General features: G+C 44.8%; 1 protein-coding gene across 6 annotated transcripts in view; it reads left to right on the top strand.

Annotated features, from left to right (window-relative positions):
- Positions 1-23,672, top strand: part of diaph2 (diaphanous-related formin 2) — a 736,531-nt gene that overhangs the window by 260,618 nt on the left and 452,241 nt on the right. For all 6 annotated transcript variants that reach the window (XM_029662409.2, XM_029662408.2, XM_029662405.2 and 3 more), the window contains one exon: positions 3,428-3,542. In XM_029662409.2, the coding sequence (XP_029518269.1) occupies positions 3,428-3,542 (115 nt within the window). The remainder of the gene's footprint in view (positions 1-3,427; positions 3,543-23,672) is intronic.

Here is a 23,672-nt window from a genome sequence, read left to right as displayed (position 1 = left end):
GGCAGGCCGGGCACGCTGACACGGTCGCCAGTGTTTCTTCCGACACATTGGTGCGGCTGGCTTCCGGGTTAAGCGTGCAGTGTGTGAAGAAGCAGTGCGGCTTGGCAGGGTTGTGTTTCGGAGGATGCATGGTTCTCAACCTTCTCTCCCGAGTCCGTACGGGAGTTGCAACGATGGGACAAGACAGTCACTACCAACTGGACATCATGAGAAGAAAAGAAAAAGAAAGAAAAAATGTACCGGTGGGAGCTCACGGCCTCCATTCACTATTCAGGTACAGATTACGTCTTTTTCCCCTGCCCCTGTTCCTGCACATTTAATAATGGGCCATTCTGAATCAGAACTCATTTAACATAATAGTAAAGACTAGATTAAATTGAGAATATTCTGATGGGTGAAAGTATGATCACTTGATGAGAGAACAGCTGTGCAGCCGGAGGCAAGGATCAGAGCACAAGCTTTTTTTGCGACTTTCTCAAATCGTAAATAGCCTGTAGTCGCATCATGCAGCCCATATATATATTTATTTCTAAGGCATTCTAAGGTTTGTATCCTTCACAACTAAAGTTGCCAAATAACTCTAAATCTAGCATATACTGTTGGACCTGTTTCAAATTATCACTTTTAGTTTTATTTTTTTATTTCACCTTTATTTAACCAGATAGGCTAGTTGAGAACAAGTTCTCATTTGCAACTGTGACCTGGCCAAGATAAAGCATAGCAATTTGACATATACAACAACACAGAGTTACACATGGAATAAACAAAACAGTCAATAATACAGTAGAACAAAGAAAACAAAAAGTCTATATACAGTGAGTGCAAATGAGGTAAGATAAGGGAGTTAAGGCAATAAATAGGCCATGGTGGCGAAATAATTACAATATAGCATTTAAACACTGGAATGGTAGATGTGCAGAATATTCATGTGCAAGTAGAGATACTGGGGTGCAAAGGAGGATAGATGGGCTGTTTACAGATGGGCTATGTACAGGTGCAGGGATCTGTGAGCTGATCTGACAGCTGGTGCTTAAAGCTAGTGAGGGCGATATGAGTCTCCAGCTTCAGAGATTTTTGCAGTTCGTTCCAGTCTTTGGCAGCAGGAGAACTGGAAGGAAAGACGACCAAAGGAGTAATTGGCTTTGGGGGTGACCAGTGAGATATACCTGCTGGACCGCGTGCTACTCAACATAGCCACTTCATATGCACACTCGCTCTGTAATTGGAAAAATATCCTTTCTATTTTATTCAGTTATGTTATAAGTTCAATTATATTATTTTTGCTATAAAAACATGTATAAAATAATGGCCTGGACTTATAATCATATCTTGTCAGCTAAGTGAACACAGCCTATGGCATGGAGCTTAGCCAGGTACTGTAAGATACAGCAGGCCAACTCATATCCTGTTTTTCTGAAAGACATTTTCTTCATATCATGTTTCTCTAGACCTGCAAAAAAAAAATGGATTTATTGGGATGGTGTATAATAAATTGATTTAATAGTCTTGTTTAAATGTAGATGTTCCAAAGGCTCGCATCAGTGGCCTGGAGATGCTAAACATGTTTATGTTAATTAACGGTCAATTTCCATGAATCCGGCAGTCTTTTGCATGACAATAACCGTCTGACATGACAAAAAGTAATGACTTCCACAGCCCTAGTCACTTGTGCTCCTGTTTGGTCTGTATCCTTTTTACAACAAACACCTCTTGTCAAGTGGTTCCCCCTCACTCTCTCTCTCTCTCTAGTGAGTGCCCTTGCTACTGCCTTGTCTCATTAAGGGGCTAATAACACAGTTTGCAATGAGGAACCAATTGTCCCGGCCCACACTGTGTCATGACCGTGTCATCATCACAGACCAAGGCACTCTACGCAACCCGTAATGGACTTCTGAAGGACATCGCCACGCACATTACTTGCCAATTATCAAGCACAAATACAGCAAGGTGTGGTTGTTGTCAGTTCTGTATGTACAGGAGCCTTCCATCGGGCCACGGTACAATACGGCGGGCCAGGGTTGGAGCCAGGATAAACAAAGGGCCGTTTCGTTCCATGTACAGAGTTGAAAGGCGGGAGAAGTCAACAAGAACTTTCAAGTCTCAGCTTGGCATGAGGTCTTCTTGGCACATCTAATTATTTTGCACTGTCACATTTATGTAGTAGAGAGATGTCCCTCTTGGTGAGAACGCTTGCTGTCTAGTGTTTTAATCAACTGTGAGGAATATAGAGGTATAACCAATGGTGAGGTGAAGGGAAAATATATGTAAACTACAAACCAAGACAACACTATATGAATCCTTGCAAATCTTTGGTGAATTTGGTTTGTTCATCTTTTTGTTTCCTACACAAAGACAAAATATTGATTTATTTACAAGAACGGAATATATTACTAAAGATGGATCCAAAATATTTACAATATGTTGACAAACACTAGCATATGGAATTTGAAAATAACAAATAGACAGACTAAATGGCCAATATACTGAAGCTTTCAATTAAGCTAGACAGAGCACCTACAGCGTTTTGCAGGGCTCTGGGAGTACGTCCATCCAGCCTAATCTCTCAAAAATGGACCTGAATAGTTTATTAGCCTGGGACGCGACATTGGAATAATCCAAGTAACACTGTAATAATCCAAAATGCACCTAAACAAGTATTTGATCAATACACTTGTAATTTGATCTATGTCACTATCAATACTGCTCAATAGTTTTCATATTGATGGCTTATACTTGCCTGACGACTCATCCTGCATTTAATTCCGCTGTTCTACTGATCGCTCCATACATTCGTTGTGGAGAAGAAATGTGGGTGTGGCGTTTGGCCGGAGCAGTGTGGATGGGTTAATACAGAATACATTTTCACAATATCTTGGCATATTATTGTATGATTATTTCACGACTATTGGGACTATTATCATGTTTATTCTGAGCTGAAGTAATATACCTAGTCACTAATATATTTTGTGACTGGCCAATGTATTTATTGCGCAGGATAAGCTTTATTAAAAACAGGAAGTGACAGGCTGAATGGTGTTTATTGTGGTTGCTAAATAGTTCTACCCGTCTCCATGCAATCCTTGCTCCTCACAGAAAGTCATCAACCCATCTGTACAAGAGCCCTCAATATTACAACATTACAAAAACTGTGGGACGTGTGTCACAGTAGAAAGGTGCTTGAAATCGCTGGCAACATGAACACATTTTATCAAACTGTGTTTTGTGATAAATGAGGGGGAAAAAATGGAGTGCAATGTGTAACATGACGGGTGATCTCCAAAGCGCACACACACAATGCGTCACCGTTTCTAGGTGAGTGGGGTTTGAAGAAGTGGCATTTAAGTGGAGTTGCAGCCGGACCGCTTGTGGAAGGAATGGCAGCTGCTGATTGGGCCTTGCGATAATGGAATCCTCCTTGTCGTTGCAGATAGTGCCTCAGGAAATGGCGGAGAATTGCTTCTGGATCAAAGTCAAAGAGGAGAAGTTTGAAAATCAAGAATTCTTTGAACAGCTCTCCCTCAGCTTTTCCTCCAGGACCAAAGGTAAGCAGGTCCCATCTATCTCTACACACACTTCGTTTGGCCACCCGGGTCTGGGAAAACAATTTCATCTCCTGACACTTTAGGAAACCATTTGTCTCTCAAATGTTAATTATAGTTAAACCCCCCACCCCCCACTTTGGTTTTTGTCTTTGGACAATCCGGCTGTGGATGGTTGTGGGTTGAAATCTCTCTGAGTCAATTAGTGGTTCTGCTGCTGCTGTTGTTGTTGTTGTGCTGTGTTTGTGGGTATTCTTTGAATTTGTTGAGTGGCTTTCAGAGTATGTGTGTACGTGATGAAAAGGACTCCCACACAATGTGAATTCTTGTGAAAAAGTCAAAAGGTGTTGTGTATGTGATTGCATTTCTCAGTGTATATCTGAATACCTTTGCACATATCGTTGTATGTACAGTGCATTCAGAAACTATTCAAACCCCTTGACTTTTTACACATTTTGTTCCATTACAGCCTTATTCTAAAATTGATTAAATAAATGTAAAAAATCCTCTATCTACACACAATACCCCATAACGACAAAGCAAAAACTGTTTTTGGAAATGTTTGCAAATATATAAAAAATGTAAAAAACTGATACCTTATATTTACATAAGTATTCTTAAGTATTATAAGTATTCATAAGTGCATCCTGTTTTCATTGATCATCCATGAGATGTTTCTACAACTTTATTGGTACATTCAATTGATTGGGCATGATTTGGAATGATACACACCTGTATATATAATGTCCCACAATTGATATTGCATGTCAGAGGGCCCCATCCCTACGGTGAAGCATAGTGGTGGCAGCATCATGCTATGGTGATGTTTTTCAGTGGCAGGGGACTGGGAGACTAGTCAGCATTGAGGCAAAGATGAACGGAGAGAAGTACAGAGAGGTCCTTGATGAACTGGGGTGAAGGTTCACTTTCCAACAGGACAACGACCCTTAGCACACAGCCAAGACAAGGCAGGAGTGGCTTCTTTAAAAAAAAAATGTCTTTATGGGGTATTGTATGTAAATTGATGATGGAAGCAAATCTATTTAATCAATTTTAGAATAAGGCTGTAACATAACAAAATGTGGAAAAAGTCGGGGGGGGGTCTGAATACTTTCCGAATGCACTGTGTGTGTGTGTGTGTGTGTGTGTGTGTGTGTGTGGGTGGGTGAACTGAGGACAGTCACGCTTGACTCTGCCCTTTTCCAGTCGAGTAGACGCTCCTCCACAGGGGCACCCGGGGAAGAAAGCCAAGGGAGTATACTCTTGTCCCGGCCAGTTGCTTTCAGAGATCTAACTTGTTGATGAGTAACACAAGCAGAAGGACAGCACGTTTGTGATTTGAGGGAGAGGCAGTGTGGTGGTGTGTTGGCTGGATATTTCTCCCATGACAATGCCAGTGATTTCCTGCTCTCTGACAGCATGTGTAGTGTGTACACACTCATCTAATCCCTGCCCTATTGGGAGGGAGTGGTAAAGAGCCTGTTATCACAGCCCTTCTGGAATCACAGCCCTTCTGAGTTGTTAGGGGTGATGACTACCCAGCAGCCCTCACTGTTCTGTTGCCTCTCCTCTCCTTCTATTCTCTACCTTCTCCTTTATTTTTCCTCCTCTCCTCCTTCTCCTTTCCTTCTCTTATTCTCTCCTCCTGTCCTTCTCCCCCCCAGCCTCTTCTTCTCCTCTCCTCCCCTTTTCCTCCTCTCCTTTTCCTTTCCTTCTCCTCTTATTCTCTCCTCCTGTCCTTCTCCCCCCTAGCCTCTTCTTCTCCTCTCCTCCCCTTTTCCTCCTCTCCTTCTCCTTTCCTTCTCTTATTCTCTCCTCCTGTCCTTCTCCCCCCAGCCTCTTCTTCTCCTCTCCTCCCCTTTTCCTCCTCTCCTTCTCCTTTCCTTCTCCTCTTATTCTCTCCTCCCCCTAGCCTCTTCTTCTCCTCTCCTCCCCTTTTCCTCCTCTCCTTCTCCTTCCTTCTCCTCTTATTCTCTCCTCCTGTCCTTCTCCCCCCCTAGCCTCTTCTTCTCCTCTCCTCCCCCTTTCCTCTTCTCCTCCCCTTCTTTTCCTCTATTCTTTTTCTCCCCTCCTCCTCTTCATCTTCTTTCCCCTGAAGACTACATAACAATATTCATCTTCCTGTTTTTCTTTGAAATAAACAGCAATATAGCCCCTAAGCTGGGAGGTGATGTGTTGGCACAATACAGATGAAGAGAATAACGTAATAGCGGAAACAAGGGTGCGGCTGTAGCCGGGCTTAATGAAGCCACGGGGAAAGGCCCCAGAGACGAGTCTCTGCTTTCTCTGCAGGAGAGACAACGAGACACTGTCTGTTCTGCAACTGTGATACCATGACACCTCTGTTATTCAGCAACACCCAAAAACAATCAGAGGGGGGAGGAGAGAGAGAGAGAGGTTTTTGCTTTGTTCTGTGCCGTTCAGCAAGGGAGAGATATATCACAAAGCAAGCATAGCGTTCCAATGGAGCAACATGGTTACTAATTAACACCAGCCATAATGAATAGTCAATTTTGTGTGCTGTATTTCTCTGTTCTTTCAGAAGTGTAATTCCATTTTCACCTTGGACAAACAAGGGATTCAGATTCTGCAAAAAATAAAAACCTGCTTAATGTGTTATTATGCAGTATTTATACTGTATTCCATTTGCTATCCTATTTAATCTACATTCTTATTTTTTTGTTTCCTTTATTTGTATTCTATAAGGTCTATGAATTATAGGCACATTAGCCATACCTCTGCTTTACATTTCTTTCAGTGTCTTTTTTCAAATGATAATTCTCCCTCTTTCATGGAACAGTCTGGTTCTATAGGTAAGCCCTGCTCTCCCGCTGGCAGCTTGGAAAGGCATGATATAGCGGATTCCTCTGGGAGATACCTTAGCTGGATCCCTATCAATTACGCCCACAGCATGTTCACTGATTCAGCTCTTCTCCATCTATTGTTGAAACAGAACATGAAATGCTCATGAATGAAAAATGCTGTTTAATGTTTGATATCCTGAGTTCCATTCTCTTATATCCTTTTGAAGGCATAGTTAAAAGCGGGTGACAATGTGCGACGGTATCGCGGAGGGAAGAGATGGATTTGACCAAAACGAGATGCCCCCCTCTTTTTTATTCTTTTACCTTCACTTTACAATGGGAATCATTTAAACGGGTGAGATCTAAGGATGCGTTAGATTAAGACATGCTTTAATGTTTTCCTGTTATTCTGCCTTTGTCGAAGAGCCTGACCCCATGTCTATACTGACAGTTGAACTTTCGATTCCCCGCCGTCTTGACAATGACACATGAAGTTGAGCTTCCTGTACCAGATGAAGGGTATTCTGTTTTTCTAGAGCGTGAGATGAGGTTGATATTGGTATCTCTACCATTAGTAAGAGAATGGTGCAGGTGGATAGGGCCTGGGTAGGGTAATACGTTCACAAGACCTTACCATCACACCATATTTCCAAGGATTTTAAATCCTCCCAGTAACCTGCCAAACGAGTCCCAACTCGAAACCAACTTCATTTGTCAAGAAAATTGCCCCCTTTATTTATCTAGTGGAGCGTTTGGGCTGCGCTCCGTGTTGGTCTATCTAGTGGAGGGTTTGGGCTGCGCTCCGTGTTCGTCTATCTAGTGGAGGGTTTGGGCTGCTCTCCGTGTTAGTCTATCTAGTGGAGGGTTTGGGCTGCGCTCCGTGTTGGTCTATCTAGTGGAGGGTTTGGGCTGCGCTCCATGTTGGTCTATCTAGTGGAGGGTTTGGGCTGCGCTCCGTGTTGGTCTATCTAGTGGAGGGTTTGGGCTGCGCTCCGTGTTGGTCTATCTAGTGGAGGGTTTGGGCTGCGCTCCGTGTTGGTCTATCTAGTGGAGGGTTTGGGCTGCGCTCCGTGTTGTTTTTTCTTGTCCCCCTCCTTCCCCCATCATCCCTCCTTCCCCCCATCTCTTCCAAATAAAGCACACATTGTCAGACTGAGGTGAAAGATGAGGCAAGCAGGTGTGAATGTGTTCCCTGTGGAGCTGCCCTCGAAAAATGGTGCAAAAGGCTTCTGTTTAACTCGCCTTTACTTGGGAGTCACGTTTGTTACTCACATTGTCTGAAAAACGCACCACACTATTTTATAGGCCCCTGAGATGTCTTACTTTCTCCAGTGCACATTTCATTCATAGGGCTTTACCTCAGAAAACAATTGAGTGCAAGACTGGCGGTGTCCCCCGCTGCTTTACGAGCCTCGCCATTTAATGGGTTTTAACAAGAAAGGGAAATCATCAACAGGGATTTGCAGCTCTGCTTCTGGCCTCTTAAGATGATCCGATTCCTACTGTATTTCCAATTAGGGCTACCTTGTTGCAATTACAGCTAGCATCCCCACCGCTTGAACCCAGCGGTATTGGCAGAGGGGCTTGCTCAAAGCAAGCAGAATCTTTGAATATAAGAATTAGCCTGTTCGCATTACTTTACATTTAATTTACTCACCAAACTGTTGCTGTTTGCCAGGCTGCAGAGAGGGTAATGAATTGTGCCGATATCCATTGGATTCTAAAGCCCCTTGTTCACCTCAGTGGATTAACCTGATTTTCCCAGGAAGAGGAAGAGAAGTGATACTTTGACCTTTAGAAAACAGCACTACAGGGGGGCTCCTGTGGAACAGCCAGACCACCCACTGTCCCTGTCCCCTGATAACCTGCTAAGGAGAGACCCCTATCGCTCATCACCTCCTACCAAGACTGAAAGAGGGGAGGTCAATAATTGCATCTAATTCTCCATCTCCTTTAAACTGCCCTCAAACAACCCCTTCTCTCTGCCAGGCCAGACCTTGCTGCGATGCTGGGGGAAATGGAAGTGTTTCCTTGTGCCAGGTTCTATTAGTTCTGTCTTATTTCAATCGGCTCTGGAGTGCACAGTGCTTCTTTGTATTGTTATTTTGTTGTTTGGCATTTACCTGCTCCCCCCCCCTCCCCATCTCTCTCTTTCCTTCCCTCCCTTTCTCGTTCTCTCTTTTCTTTACCCCGGACTCCTTCACTTGGTGGTATCAATCAGTGGTTCTGCCTGCGTTCAGCTTCGGGGATCAAATCAGATGCACTTGTGGTTTGAGTGCCTAGCATGGCCTGCTGCATTTGAAAAGTCATTCGGTTGGCCGGGCTTTTCAGTTCTGTTTGAAATAAGATTGATGTTGGCAAACTTTTTCAACCCCCATTCTCCTAATAGGTTTTTCTCAGTCTCCAACATCGCCTGCTAAACAGACAGAGGACATATGCCTCGACATAATGATGACATGTGTTTGAGGCCTCTGAATGTTTTAAGGAGACCCCACTGCTTTTCATCAGTCCGTGGCAGCAACAAAACGAAGAGAGAGAGAAACCAACCGTAACAAAACAACTACAGTAGCATAACAGTTAAATAATACCCCATATGTCTACTGTATAACAAAGTAGGGCTGGGATGATACCAGTATCGCAATATGTTTTCCATGGCAAAAATGAACACTAATCAGACCAAACTGTTTGTATGTAAAATATTGTGCTATATCTTGGAAAATAAATACATGTGACTCTAGATGACAACATAATGATGTTTGTTTCCAACATTAGGGCTGTTTTCCTGAAGAAGTTAAATCCGCTCTGTGTTTTGTTTCTTTGCCACGATAGTAACCAGTATCGTGATACTGGTATGGTGCCAGCACTGTTTCAAAGTGTGTCAATATTTATACATATTTTTCGGCATTTAAATTATTACGATAATAGTTAATTGACCTTATTGTAGGAAACCGAATATGACTTAAATGATTTAACCTATTTAACCAACTCTACTGTCCTTCTGCATCTCTAGTTTAGTATATCATAGCGTTGATGGATGGCTGTGTACAGTAAGTGGTCTGTGAGTACGGGTCCCTTGTCATTGCTGTACACTACACGAGCCATCCTACCCATGAGCCTAATGAAGATGCATGTCAATAATTGGGCTCTTAGCCGGCCCAGTCATTATCCTCAGGGAGGAGACTGGCAGCTGCGCTCGACCCCTCTGAGCCGAGGTCACCGGTCCCTCCCTCTCCCAGCATGCCTCTGTGTTAATGACGTAGATGCCGCTAATGAGCCCGGCGCTCCGTCCGGTGCCCACCCGTGGTGGGCAGGGAGAGAGAGATGTCACGGTTTACAGGTCGAGAAATTACTTTTTGGGTTCAGCCGAGCTATTGAAATCCCCTCTACTTAATACAAGTAAGGTCTTAGATTATTTTTGAAGTCACAAAGAAGCTGTCATTTGATAGAGGCTTGCTGTGTATTTCTTCCCCTGATGGACATTTGCTAGAGTAGAGGTGTCTGAACATGTGAAATGGTCTTTCCAATTTAAACGTTAATTAACAACTGCAATGACAGAGAAATGCAGCTTTTTTGAAAATGAATAAGCTTGCCTCCCCAACACACTCATAACTGTGAGACCCATGCTCCAGCCAAAATCACAGGAGCTTACTATTTTTTGTAATATATCTGTCTGCATGGATTTATTTCCAATTTTGTGCAGAGCTTGTCCTGCTTACCCACTCCCTCTACCCATCATCCACCTCTGGTGTCCTGCTGTCTTTCAGCCTTACCACTAATGCCCAGTTCCCATTTCCAGAAAGAAAGCCAGCCTTAATGCATCTAAAGGTCAACTCTGAAGGAACAGGACCAAACTGTGGCCAAACCCACAGTCCCAGAGATAGCTCTGGCCAGGGCTTCCCCATTTATCACCCAGGATTTGATCATATCCCTCAGCTTTCCTCCCAACCCCCTCCAGCCCCCATTAGAACCTCCCGTCGCTCCCGCCCTTGCCAGTGCACACCATCCACCAGCCGAGCCTCAATCCCTGCTACAAAGCCCTAGCAGCGGGGTGGTAATGACCCTGCCACAGCGCCGGTAATGATGGAATCAGCGGGGGTTTAGCTGGCTCCCTGATGCCCTAATAAGTCCCCTAATAACTCCTTTAACACCCGGGCTGACCTGGTACCCTGATCAAAAGCGCTCATGCGTGGCAAATGCTCCTCAGAGGATACCAAGCCTGTGCTGCAGTACTTTCTAAACAGGAAGGGCGGCCTTCGCCAATGCTTTGAGGTCCCTGTCCAGTAACCGCACCAGTATTCAGACTTCCCTGGGGATCCATAATGGACAATGCCAGTACTGTTTTCTATTGGGCAGTTGCTTCAAACCATGAAGGGGGGCTGCCTCCAATTCACAGAGGTCCCTGTCCGGTAATGGCACACACACACTCCCCATCCCAGAGGAGAATGTCCATAATGGGTAGTACCTCTGGTTCGCTATTGGGCTGTTACTTCAGGGTCACCCAGTAACAATGGGAGTCACGCAAGGCATCTACACTGTGTACAAAACATTAGGAACACCTGCTCTTTCCATTAAATAGACTGAACAGGTGAATCTAGGTGCAAACTATGATTCCTTATTGATGTCACTTCTTAAATCCACTTCAATCAATGTAGATGAAGAGGAAGAGACAGGTTAAAGAGGGATTTTTAAGCCTTGAGACAATTTGAAACAGGGATTGTGCATATGTGCGTAGCGGTTTGTGTCAAGAACTGCAACACTGCTGGGTTTTCCACACTCAACAGTTTCCGTGTGTATCAAAAATGGTCCACTACTCAAAGAACAGCCAGACAACTTGAAACAACTGTGGGAAGCATCGGAGTCGATATTGGCGAGCATCCGTGTGGAACGCTTGACACCTTATGGAGTCTATGCACCAACGAATTGAGGGTGTTCTGAGGGCAAAAGGGAGTGCAACTCAAGATTAGTGTTCCTAATGTTTGGTATACTCAGTGTAGTTGATCTATTTTACTCTTTCCGACAAAATAGAATAATTGTGAAGAAGTTCCACTTTTCATCCCATCAACTCCAGTCCACCAAATGATACTTTTAACCATTTGAGAAGCCGGTTACTGAGCAAAGCCACACATCCCTACACCGTCATGAGAATGTCTTCGAAGACACAGACAATGTAATAAAGGCTGTCGGAGGCCCCATTCCACAGAAGATACTTTTTTCCCCCCACTGTGGGACTGTTCTCTAGTCTGGCTCATATTAACAGCACAGAGTAAGATGATAAAGGAATCTTTTGATAACCTGTGTGTTGAAGATGTTGGGAACAGGGGTTTGATGGCCTCCCTGAGGACAGTGTTGTTTATTGCTGATGTTGTTTACTGAGATGAGGGGAGCATCTGCCAGAGCAGTCTCAGCCTTCATGTTTCTCCTCTCTTCCCTTCTCTCTCGAAACCACCATCCTAACACCCCTTGCCTAGCTCCTGTCCCCCCTTGCCTAACCCTCATGTTGTCCATCTGGAGTCAAGGCTGCCTAGTTTCTTAGACACACGCACACACAACCGCACATACTCTCACAGCAGTGCTTTTCCAACACAAGATCAAGTGCGTTTGACACACACTTCTTCGATAAACCACCACACTGTCTGCAAAAGGAGAGGTTTGTTTCTTGCCCTGCCAAAATGTGTCGATAGCCCAGGAAGCCCGTGCACTTTCCAATCAATGAGTACATTTTGGAGATGCACGTAATCATATTCTGCTGAAGCGCCCTGTGGATAATCAAATGTGGTGTTAATATGAAAAATCTAGCTTCCATGGCCTTGATTGACACCTGATAGCACATTTCAGAACGGGACCCATTTGTCTGATTGCTCTTGAGCACTGGGTCCAATTTGTCTCAATAAAGCAAAACGCAACCCTATGCTAATTTACCTCTGTTTGGAGGCAGCCGGCCTACTGTGCTTCACTCAGGGTCAGCCATTTTCCTTCCTCATCCTTCCACAGTTTTAATAAATCACATATGAGTGGAGATTAGCGCCTTAAATATTAATGGCTTGTAATTGGTTTATTGTACATTAGCCCGGCCGCAGGGGGTGACCTGGATTGAGAGACTAGTCAAGGCTCCTGTTTTTCCCCCCGCTCGTTCCCCCCAACTGTTTTCCACTTCACATTGCTTCTCTTCGATGTCCCACTGATTTTAATTTTCTCTGCTCAGATGAGAGCTGTTCAGGACTGTTCTGGGTAGCCACTGTGCATTTTTATTTGAAGCCCCTCCCCCCCCTACTTCAAATATTGGCCTGTTTAATACCTGCCTGCTTAGATACTCTCCAACCTACTTCCTGCTAGCTTTATTTGCCTTCAGGTGTACTTTGCCTTGCAACATTCATCCAACGAGAAGTGCTGACTTTAATAACCTGCAGAGTGTGTGTGTGTGCGTGTGTGTGTGTGTGTTTGCATTTGAAAGTGAAGCCAGTCAAGTCAGTCCATCAGACCTCATCTTCTGCATCTTTAGCGTATTACATATACCTCAGTCTGCATTCAAAGCGTTCTGTTTCTATTGTCCAGTTATATTGGGCTTTGTCTTAATGTTACACTAAATGGGTGATGGCTAACAATCACTCCCATATTCCTAATATATTCACTTGAAGGAGCGTTTCCTTGTAATAAAGCTTGACCATGGACCAACTTAACATCTTGCATATTCATTTGAATATTTATAGCAAATTATGCACGTTCAGAACGGATTGTCCTTGAACAAATACACGTTCTTTTGTAAGAAATGTTTGATTTAAGCAACCTGAGCTAAATTCTTTCTGACGTGCAAAAGAACTCCACCAATAGACAGTCTGCAGTTGTTTGGGAGCGTGTGCACAGCAGGTCTCAGTGAGTTTCCACCTGTATTTAGATGCATTCAAGGCTAGCAGAGTCATTTGAACTCTGGAGTACCTCCTCAATGGGATCATTACCAGTTCATTTGTCATGTATTACATCATGATTAAACCCCAAAAAGGTATGCATATCATCACAATTCCTTCCTCAGAAGACGAAGGGAAACAGAGGGGAAGGCAACAATAAAACAACCATGGTGGTAGGGTGTGTGAGAGACAGAGAGAGAGCGCGGGTGCAGTGGAGAGAGGAGAGTGTTCTCTCAGTACTGGGCCCTGACAATGTCACAGCACTGGAGCTTTCCTCTCTCAAACCCCACCGGTGCTCTTCATCAAAGTCCCCCCACTCCCACCAGCTTAGAGACAAGCAGGTCCACGCATAGCTAATCCACCTAGGGAACTAGAATACGCTGCACTATAATGGCAGTCAGGTTTAGAGACGTGTGTGTGTGCACAATATAACATAAAGCAGGCCTGCCTCAGTAACATATCTCACTCAGGGACACTTATACTGCATAGAGAACGGTCACAGTAGTACTAGAATAGCCCATTTGTCAGGGCAATGCTACATGGATGAAGGAGAGATCACATTAAATTCCAGCTCCAGTTTAGGTGCAGAAGCTGCAAAATAAAGACAGGGTTCAGCACCACTTAATATTTCTCTGACCACGGGCAACAGAGAACGCTACCTCACCCCATTGTAGACCTAATTGGTACTTTTTGGTAAATGATGTCTGGCTCCAATTGTAATTCCATCGCCTCTCTCCTCCCTTTGCACGTCGTGATAATGGCAGACTTCAGTCGCTTCCATTTGGACTGATTCATTTACACTTGACACTGTATTAAAGAGTTAAATAGCTACGTCGCAGCTCTGTGAGCCTGGGGATTCATTTAGCTTTTGTTCTACTCAACCAACACCTGTTGTATATTGTCAGCTAGGCCTCCACCATGGTTTGTTTTTGACACACTATACAACTCAGTCACCTGTTGTATTTCATCATCTGTACTTAAATGAGATTGTACGCTTGTCACGGGTAATTTGCCTGGGTATTGTTTTATCTCAGTTGACCTTTCTCTAAGCCCCGCCCCATCATTGGTTACTGTTGCACAGGAGGGATTGGGGGGGGGTAGCAGGTAGCTGACTAGTGGTGGCTAGTCATCAGCCTGATGGTCTGGGGGTAGAAGCTATTGCCAGTCTGTTAGTTTTAGCCATAATGCTCCTGTACTGCCTGTGTCTGAGTGATGGAAAAGGGAAGAACAGGCCGTGGCTCGGGTGGCTGAGGTCCCTGATGATCTTCTTGGCCTTCCTGCATCACCTGGTGTTGTAGGTGTCCTGGGGGGCAGGCAGTGTGCACCCAATGGTGCGTTCAGCTGAGTGTACCACCCTCTGTAGTGCCTTGCGGTCAGCGCCAGTGGACTTGCCGTACCAGGCTGTGATGCTCTTGATGGTGCTCCTGTAGAACACTGAGGGCCTTCGGGGACAGGCCAATTTTCTTCACCCTCTTGAGGTTAAAGAGTTGTCGTTGTGCTTTTTTCACCACGGTGTCTGACTATTTGGTTTGACCATTTCAGCTCCTCAGAGATGTGTACGCAGAGTAACTTGACATTTCTCCACAGTGGCCCTCTTAATGAGCATGGGGGTGTGCCAGGCCGGGTTCCTCCTGAAGTCCATAATCAGCTCCTTTGTTTTGCTGACATTGAAGGAGAGGTTGTTTACCTGGCACCAAAGTGTTAGTGCCTACCTCCTCATTCTAGGCCATATCACCGTTGGTAATCAGTTGTTGTGTCGTCAGCAAACTTGATGATTGAGTTGGAGTTGTGTGAGGCCTTACAGTCGTGGGAGTACAGGAGGGGACTGAAGACGCACCCTTGTGGTGCCCCCTTGTTGAGGATCAGTGTGGAGGAAGTAAAGTTGCCTACCAGGACCCAGTTGCATAGGGAGGAGTTCAGTCCCAGGGCTGTGAGCTTTGTGGTGAACTTAGAGGGCACTATGGTATTGGAGGCCGAGCTGTAGTCAATGAACAGCATCCTCACATGCATTCCTCTTGTCCAGTTGGGTGAGGGGAGTGTGGAGAGCAATGGCGATTGCATCCTCCGTGGATCGGTCGGGGCGGTAGGCGAATATGAGGGTCGAGTGTGTCGAGGAGGGAGGAGGTGATGTAGTCTTTGACTAGCCTTTCGAAGCACTTCATGGTGACTGAAGTGAGTGCTATGGGTCAGTAGTCATTCAGTTCAGTTATTTTCCCTTTCTTGGGCACGGGGATGAGTGGAAATCTTGAAGCAGGTGGGGTTATTGGCCTGAGCTAGAGAGATTTTCAAAGTATCAGAGAACACAACAGCTTGCTGTCTGCACATGCTCTGAGGGCGTGTCTAGGGATGCCTTCTGGGCCGGTAGCCTTGCGAGTGTTAACACGTTTAAATGACTTACATGCATCTCATGGAAACCGTAAGTAGGTAACCCTCATTGTCCTCAGGGGCTCTCCTTGGCAGCTCAGAGTTGTTTTGCTTAAAGCATGATAAATAGGTGTTTCGCTCGACCGGTAGGGCCGCGTTGGTATCCACGTCGTGACTGGCTTTTTTGTAATCCCTGATTGTTAGATGCTCTTGCCACATATGCCTCCACTTTGTCCCTATACTTGTGTCTCACCATCTTGATCAATCTATGTCGCATTTGGTCTGTTTAATCATACAATTGTCCCCGGTCACCTTGCCGTGTTTATAAGCAGCGTCCCTCCCCTTCAGTTTCCTGACAAGGCTGCCATCAATCCACGTTTTTTTGATTCTGGTAAGTTTTGAAAGACACGATCACTATCACATCTATTCATTTTTGTATGAATCCGGTGACTGAGTCAGCATATTCATTGATGCTATCCCCAGAGGCGACCCGGAACATATTCTAGTCCACGTGATCAAAACAATCTTCGAGCATGGATTCTGATTAGTCAGAACAGCGTTGTACAGACCTGACCACTGGAACTTCCCTCTTGAGTCTTTGTTTGAAAGCGGGAAGGATCAAAATGGACTTATGGTCAGATTTGCCGAAAGGAGGATGGGAGTTGGCCTTATACCCTTGTCGAAAAGGCATGTAGCAGGGGTCCAGTGTAGAATCTCAGGGAGTTGGACAGTCAAATGTGTTGATAGTAATTGGGGAGCACGGTTCTCAAATGACTTTTAAAGTTCCCCACGACAATGAACACTGCCTCCGGGTAGTATTCCAAGTCAGTAGAGCACAAGCTCTCAAGTTCCTGTACGCTTCCCCTGTCGCACCACTTTTTATTGGTGATAAAGCAGAGCCCTCCGCATTTCTTCTTGCCAGAGAGAGCTCTATTCCTCTTCGCTCGATGAACTGTAAAATCTGCTGCTTGTATATAACCGTTTGGATGTCAGAGGAATGCCAGGTCTCAGAAAAACAGATTATTTTGCAGAATTTTATGTCCCTCTGGAAGGAGATCCTCACTCTGAGTTTGTTTATTCACAAATTATTGAACATTGGCGTGTAGTATGTTCGGTAATGGAGGACAGTTCGACCCCCTACGTCTGCGTCGGCTTCTTAGTTTCCTACTCTGGTAGGACTCCCGGGCAACCCGGCGCCTCACCGAAGAAGCTAGAGCAGCATTTCCCAAGCTTGGTCCTTGGGACCCCAATATGACACTACACAGCTGATTTCAAATTATCAAAGCTTGATGATTAGTTGATTATTTGTATAATCTGTGTACAGCTGTGGACAAAAGTTTTGAGAATGACACAAATATACATTTTCACAAAGTTTGCTGCTTCAGTGTCTTTAGATATTTTTGTCAGTTACTATGGAATACTGAAGTATAATTACAAGCATTTCATAAGTGTCAACGGCTTTTATTGACAATTACATGAAGTTGATGCAAAGAGTCAATATTTGCAATGTTGACCCTTCTTTTGCAAGACCTCTGCAATCCACCCTGGCATGCTGTCAATTAACTTCTGGGTCACATCCTGACTGATGTCAGCCCATTCTTGCATAATCAATGCTTGGAGTTTGTCAGAATATGTGGGTTTTTGTTTGTCCACCCACCTCTTGAGGATTGACCACAAGTTCTCAATGGGATTAAGTTCTGGTGAGTTTCCTGGCCATGGACCCAAAATATCAATGTTTTGTTCCCCGAGCCACTTAGTTATCACTTTTGCCTTATGGCAAGGTCCTCCATCATGCTGTAAAAGTCATTGTTTGTCACCAACTGTTCCTGGATGGTTGGGAGAAGTTGCTCTCGGAGGATGTGTTGGTACCATTCTTTATTCATGGCTGTGTTCTTAAGCAAAATTGTGAGTGAGCCCACTCCCTTGGCTGAGAAGCAACACCACACATGAATGGTCTCAGGATGCTTGACACAGGACTGATGGTAGTGCTCACCTTGTCTTCTCCGGACAAGCTTTTTTCCTGATGCCCCAAACAATCGGAAAGAGAAAATGACTTTACCCCAGTCCTCAGCAGTCCAAGCCCTGAACTTTTGCAGAATATCAGTCTGTCCCTGATGTTTTTCCTGGAGAGACGTGGCTTCTTTGCTGCCCTTCCTGACACCAGGCCATCCTCCAAAAGTCTTCGACTCACTGTGCGTACAGATTCACTCACACCTGCCTGCTGCCATTCCTGAGCAAGCTCTTTACTGGTGGTGCCCCGATCCCGCAGCTGAATCTACTTTAGGAGATGGTCCTGGCGCTTGCTGGACTTTCTTGGGCGCCCTGAAGCCTTCTTAACAACAATTGAACCACTCTCCTTGAAGTTCTTGATGATCCGATAAATGGTTGATTTTGGTGCAATCTTACTGGCAGCAATATCCTTGCCTGTGAGGCCCTTTTTGTGCAAAGCAATGATGACTGCATATGTTTCCTTGCAGAGGAAGAACAATGATTCCAAGCACCACCCTCCTTTTGAAGCTTCCAGTCTGTTTTTCAAACTCAATCAGCATGACAGAGTGATCTCCAGCCTTGTCCTCGTCAACACTCACACCTGTGTTAACGAAAGAATCACTGACATGATGTCAGTTGGTCCTTTTGTGGCAGGGCTGAAATTCAGTGGAAATGTTTTTTGGGGATTCCGTTAATTTCCATGACAAAGAGGGACTTGGCCATTAATTGCAATTAATCTGATCACTCTTCATAACATTCTGGAGTATATGCAAATTGCCATCATACAAACTGAGGCAACAGACTTTGTGAAAATGTATATTTGTGTCATTCTCAAAACTTTTGGCCACGACTGTAGTGCTAGGGTAATAACCAAAACGTGCACCCCTTGAGGTGCTGAGGACCCTGAGCTAGATCATAGTTCCGCCATCTCTGGGAATTCGGGAAGGTCGGGTGGACAGTGAGTACCCACCATTTCATATTCCAGTAGTTATACCCGGGTGTATGAAGTAATGCACAAAACAAACTGAGTAAGAAAACCATAGAAAAACACTAGAAAAAACAACCAAGTAGAAACCTGCTATGTTTTGGAGGAGCTTGAGGGAACCATCTGTTGGCACCATCTTAGTCAATTTGGACACTTTTCCCTGATCCAAGGTGTATTAGATCCACCTTGCAGGTTGACTCTAATTTCCATACAAATCATGAAGGTGCATAGAGACCACGGCTTCACACCATCATACCCTTTCCCCGCGCACTTCAGGCCTCGAGATTGTGACATGTTATCATGTTTAATTTGTCTTTGGGGATCTCGTGTGGAATTTGTTTGGGCCCACAAAAAAACAATCTTCCTAGATAGGTAAGGGGAGAAAGGCCAGGGAGGAGTGGGTTGAGGTGACAATAGGGGAAATGTGTCTCCTGCCTAAGTGTCGGTCAGCGACACTTAGTTTATATTCTGCCTATGTTGACTTCTCCCAGCCCATGGCGAATGGCTTTACAGGCGGAAAGTGCCTCCTCTCCTGAGCAAAGGAGAGAGGGAGGGATTTGTAAGATATGGCTGCTGTATTTCTTTAATTGGAGATTATGTTACCAAAAGACAACCAAGCTTAGAGGATAGAGAAGGAAAGAATTGTGTTAGAATTGAAGAGAAGGAAATGGAAAGAAAAGACTGAGTGAGTTAGAGTACGAGAGCGATGGAGAAAGAGAGAGAGAGACAAAGAAATGGAGAGTTGGAATGAAAGCAAGAGAGAGACAGAGGGATGGATGCAGTGTGATGGAGAGAGCTGCACAGAGTGGCCGTGGAGCGAGACTGGCGAGGTTGTTTTGAGTATGACAGAACCTGTACCCTCAATGTCCGGAAGACTGGGCAGCTTGCCAAGGGATGTGCATGTCCTCTCCACTACACTTTAACAGGTTCACTTCTGGGAGCACAGGTCGCTACACTGATGGCTGGGATCCCTCCCTCCCTCCCTCCACATGCCACAGCCATTTCAATCACTCTCGTCTGAATGCTTGGGAGAGTTAATTTTCCTTCCACCTGATCCATCTCTTCTGAATTTCCTCCATGCCGGTGGTGGAGGGATGGACTAACTAACAGAAAATAGAGATACTTTTTAAAGCGGTGGCATTTTCTTTTCTTTTTCAACTTTTCACCCCAATAGGTGCCCAATGCATTCTGACAGCCCAGTAACTCCCCTTTCTCTTCGACTGGCGATTCTTTTTTTAACATCACACTTTCCTTGATCTTCAGCCACTTGTAGATGGTGGCTGCATTTTCATGGTGTAAGATGAAGGGGGAAGTGGAGAAGTTAAAACAAATTGTGATGTGTGTTTTGTAATATTGTACGGCACCATAGCCCTGAAGGTAGCATCGTCTCAGAAAGTGTATAGATTGGTACTTTTTTTATTCCCTTTCTCTTTTTTTCCGGCCATATTTTATTAGAGTCTTTGCATGTACAGTATAATGGGGGTATAGCTCATTAGTCATCGAGTGATGAATGAAGACACAGTGTTTTGGGCCTGTTTGACTTTGGCCCAATCTTTGGCACTGTAAACAAACACCGGGGATCAGGGCAAGGCCTCCCTCACTTGGACCTGCTGTGAAGCCATTTCCTCACAGATGCCGCTGCACACTTCCACCAACCGCCGCCCAACTTTTCCCAGCTCGTCTGCTGTGGTGGGTGTTGCTAAATCCCTTGGGGATGCAGGCTGCCTGGGGGGGGGGGGGGGGGGGTCCAACACTGCTGACCCTCCACTAATCACTAGCTGCAGCCTTAGCTGAATCACTGGCGACACCCTTCCCCCATGTGGTAATGTTCAATTGAATGTGATTCCATCTTACCCTGCTCAGCCTGTGGTTTGAGACTGCTAAGTAGGTTTAAGACCAGAGTCCAAACAACCCTTTCGTAGAATGTTGGTTTGACAGCTGTTTGAATTCGCATTAAAGGTATGGGTTGCACTCTTCCGCTCTCCTCCTGGTTTAAGGTGAATCGGCTTATTAACCTTTCGGAGGCCAAAGGCATCCCTGAGATGAAAAACAGGCCTCTGACACCACCGTGTTCAGAGAAATTAGCCTCCCACCACTGATATGCCTTGATTTAATTTTAATCACACTTCTCAGAAAACCACTGAATGAATATTTCATCTCCAAACCAAGATGGAGAAGTATTACATTTTTCATCGGTGTTCAGTGGTATTGAAATATACATGTTAGCTGGCTGAATTTCAATGGTTATCTTTTACCTTTCACTGTATACCATATAGTTGTCATTGTCTTGCAGTGGAAATGAAGCTGTAGAGAAGCACTATTCTCCTGGCTTGAATTGAGTATCATCCACATCAACTTGTCAGCTGTTATTGAGTGTCGGTCCAGGCAGTACAGTATGTAGCTTTAGTCACCAGAGCTTGTGTTGACTCTGGGATGGAAGAATCAATGCTATATGTTGTGTTTGCTGTCTTTTATTATTACCTGTTAATACTTTTCTACTATTTCTCTATTTTCTCTCTCTACATTGTTGGGAAGGCCCATAAGTAAGCATTTCACGGTTAGTTTACACCTGTTGTTTACGAAGCATGTGACTCATAACATTTTATTTGGTAACACTGGTCTATATTATTGTTTGACTCTTGCAGAGCAGTATCATTATCCAGGCTTCTCCTCCATTCTCTACAAGTATTGACCCCACTGTGCAAAGGTCACCCAGGTGAAGTCAACCCACAGATCACGACAGACTCAATTAGAGAGAGAAGGTACACACATTCGCAAACAAACACACATATATACACACACACACACACATGCCTGTCAAAGGGTACACACCATCAACAGTGACCCCATCCACTCCCATCCCTTACCTAACAATCCGATCGATCAGGAGAAATGTAACCCAGGGAAACACCATGCATCTTTTACACATTTTGCCAAGGCCGTATCCATCATCGACGATTGGAAGTGCCCTGCTCCCCAGTGATGCTCACCTGGCAGACCATTTCTCTGTTTCTGACATGCTGCCCATGAGAAGCGGACTGGACACCAGGGCCGAAAGATAACTGGCCAACAACAACGCCTTTGTGGTGCTCCATAACACCAGTTTCCAGTTTCTGGCTGCATTTCGAGGAAACTGAAAAAGAAAGAGGCTCCCAGCTGCTTGCTCCCATAGTTTTAATGGCTTAGGTGGATAAAAGACAGAAATGAGAGCTGATAGCCAGGCTGGCAGCAGGAGAGAGGGCTGTTTTAATGCTCTGGGGTTAATTGTTTTGTGTTCAGGGTTTCAGCTCGCCTTACAGTATTGGCAGTAGCCAGGCGCTATATCGGTGGCGTGAGCATGGGGATGTGCCAAACGGTGATGAGCTAACGCCGTAGCGGATGACTAAGCAGGGCATATACTGCAGGCGAGACCTGTAACCCCCCTCTGCAAGTCGGCAGGCTCGTGTTCATTAAAGACTTACAATCCGGGGCTGGGGCAGATCTGTAATGACCCCTCTCTTTCTCTTTCTCAATTCAATTCAACTTAAGGGCTTTATTGGCATGGGAAACATACGTTTACATTGCCAAAGCAAGTGACATATATATTTTTTAAACAGTAATCATTAGACTTACAAGTTCCAAAAGATTAAAGAAATTTGAATAGTCATATTATTTGCAAATAGTTCAAATACAAAATTAATAAACATAAATATGGTTTGTATTTACAATATTTTGGTGGCAGAGTGCACATAGCCTGCCTTCTCTATCTGCCTACGGCGGGCTTTCTCAATAGCAAGGCAATGCTCACTGAGTCTGTATATAGTCAAAGCTTTCCTTAAGTTTGGGTCAGTCACAGTGGTCAGGTATTCTGCCACTGTGTACTCTCTGTGTTAGGGCCAAATAGCATTTGAGTTTGCTCAGTGTTTTGTTAATTCTTATCCAATGTGTCAAGTAATTATCTTTTAGTTTTCTCATGATTTGGTTGGGTCTAATTGTGTTGCTGTTCTGGGCTCCATGGGGTGTGTTTGTTTGTTTTTTTGAACAGAGCCCCAGGACCAGCTTGCTTAGGGGACTATTCTCCAGGTTCATCTCTCTGTAGGTGATGGCTTTGTTATGGAAGGTTTGGCAATTGCTTTCTTGTAGAATGTAACGGTTCTTTTCTGGATTTTGATAATTAGGGGGTATCGGCCTGATTCTGCTCTGCATGCATTATTTGGTGTTTTATGTTGTACACAGAGGATATTTTTTTGTGGAATTCTGCATGCAGAGTCTCAATTTGGTATTTGTCCCATTTTGTTAATTCCTGGTTGTTGAGGGGACCCCAGACCTCTCAACCAGAAAAGGGCAATGTGTTCTATAACTGAATCAAGTATTTATTTTTAGTATATCTCACTCTCTCTCTCCCTCCCACTCTGTCCCCTTCTCTCACTCTCTCTCACTCTTTCGCTCTCATTTGCTCTCTCTCTCTCTTTCGCTCGCTCTCTTTCAAGAGATCGTTACCCACTGTTGTCTAATACTGGGCCTGCCTACTCTTCTCGACACCAGACTGGTCATTGACACTCGGTCACTGGTGTGTGTGTGTTAATTAGGGCTCCCAGTGGTGTGTAATTAACACAATGGCAAACGTTCCCAACAGGTGAGATTATGCTGAGTGTATTAGACACAATGGGGCCAAGGAGAGTGTGTTTGTGTGTGTGTGTGTGTGTGGTTGCCCGTCGCCCACTGCTGTCTATATGCCCGTCCCCTCGGATCACTCGGCGCCCAAACAGGCTGGCAGGCTTCAGTCTGCCTATATCCCCACCACACACACACACACACACACACACACACACACACACACACACACACACACACACACACAGACACAACCGACTCCTGGTCCAACACTGATAAACACATGCTGGGTAGATTATTAAGGGCCCTAGTGAAGGACAGACTGGAGCATTGTGTGTGGAATGTTGGCTTCCTGTCAAATCCAATATTGTGTCCCTCTGGGCATTCTGATACATGATTAGAGACAGGTAGTCTAAGATACTGATCTGAAACGTTTCTTGATAACATTTCAGCTAGAACAAAACCCAAGGAACAAGGGTCACAAAGCATGCTGCTG

This window comes from Oncorhynchus nerka, linkage group LG6, assembly GCF_034236695.1.
Source record: "Oncorhynchus nerka isolate Pitt River linkage group LG6, Oner_Uvic_2.0, whole genome shotgun sequence".
Classification (NCBI taxonomy): domain Eukaryota; kingdom Metazoa; phylum Chordata; class Actinopteri; order Salmoniformes; family Salmonidae; genus Oncorhynchus; species Oncorhynchus nerka.
The sequence above is the reverse complement of the archived record's forward strand: the minus strand, read 5'-3'. Positions and strand labels throughout refer to the sequence as shown.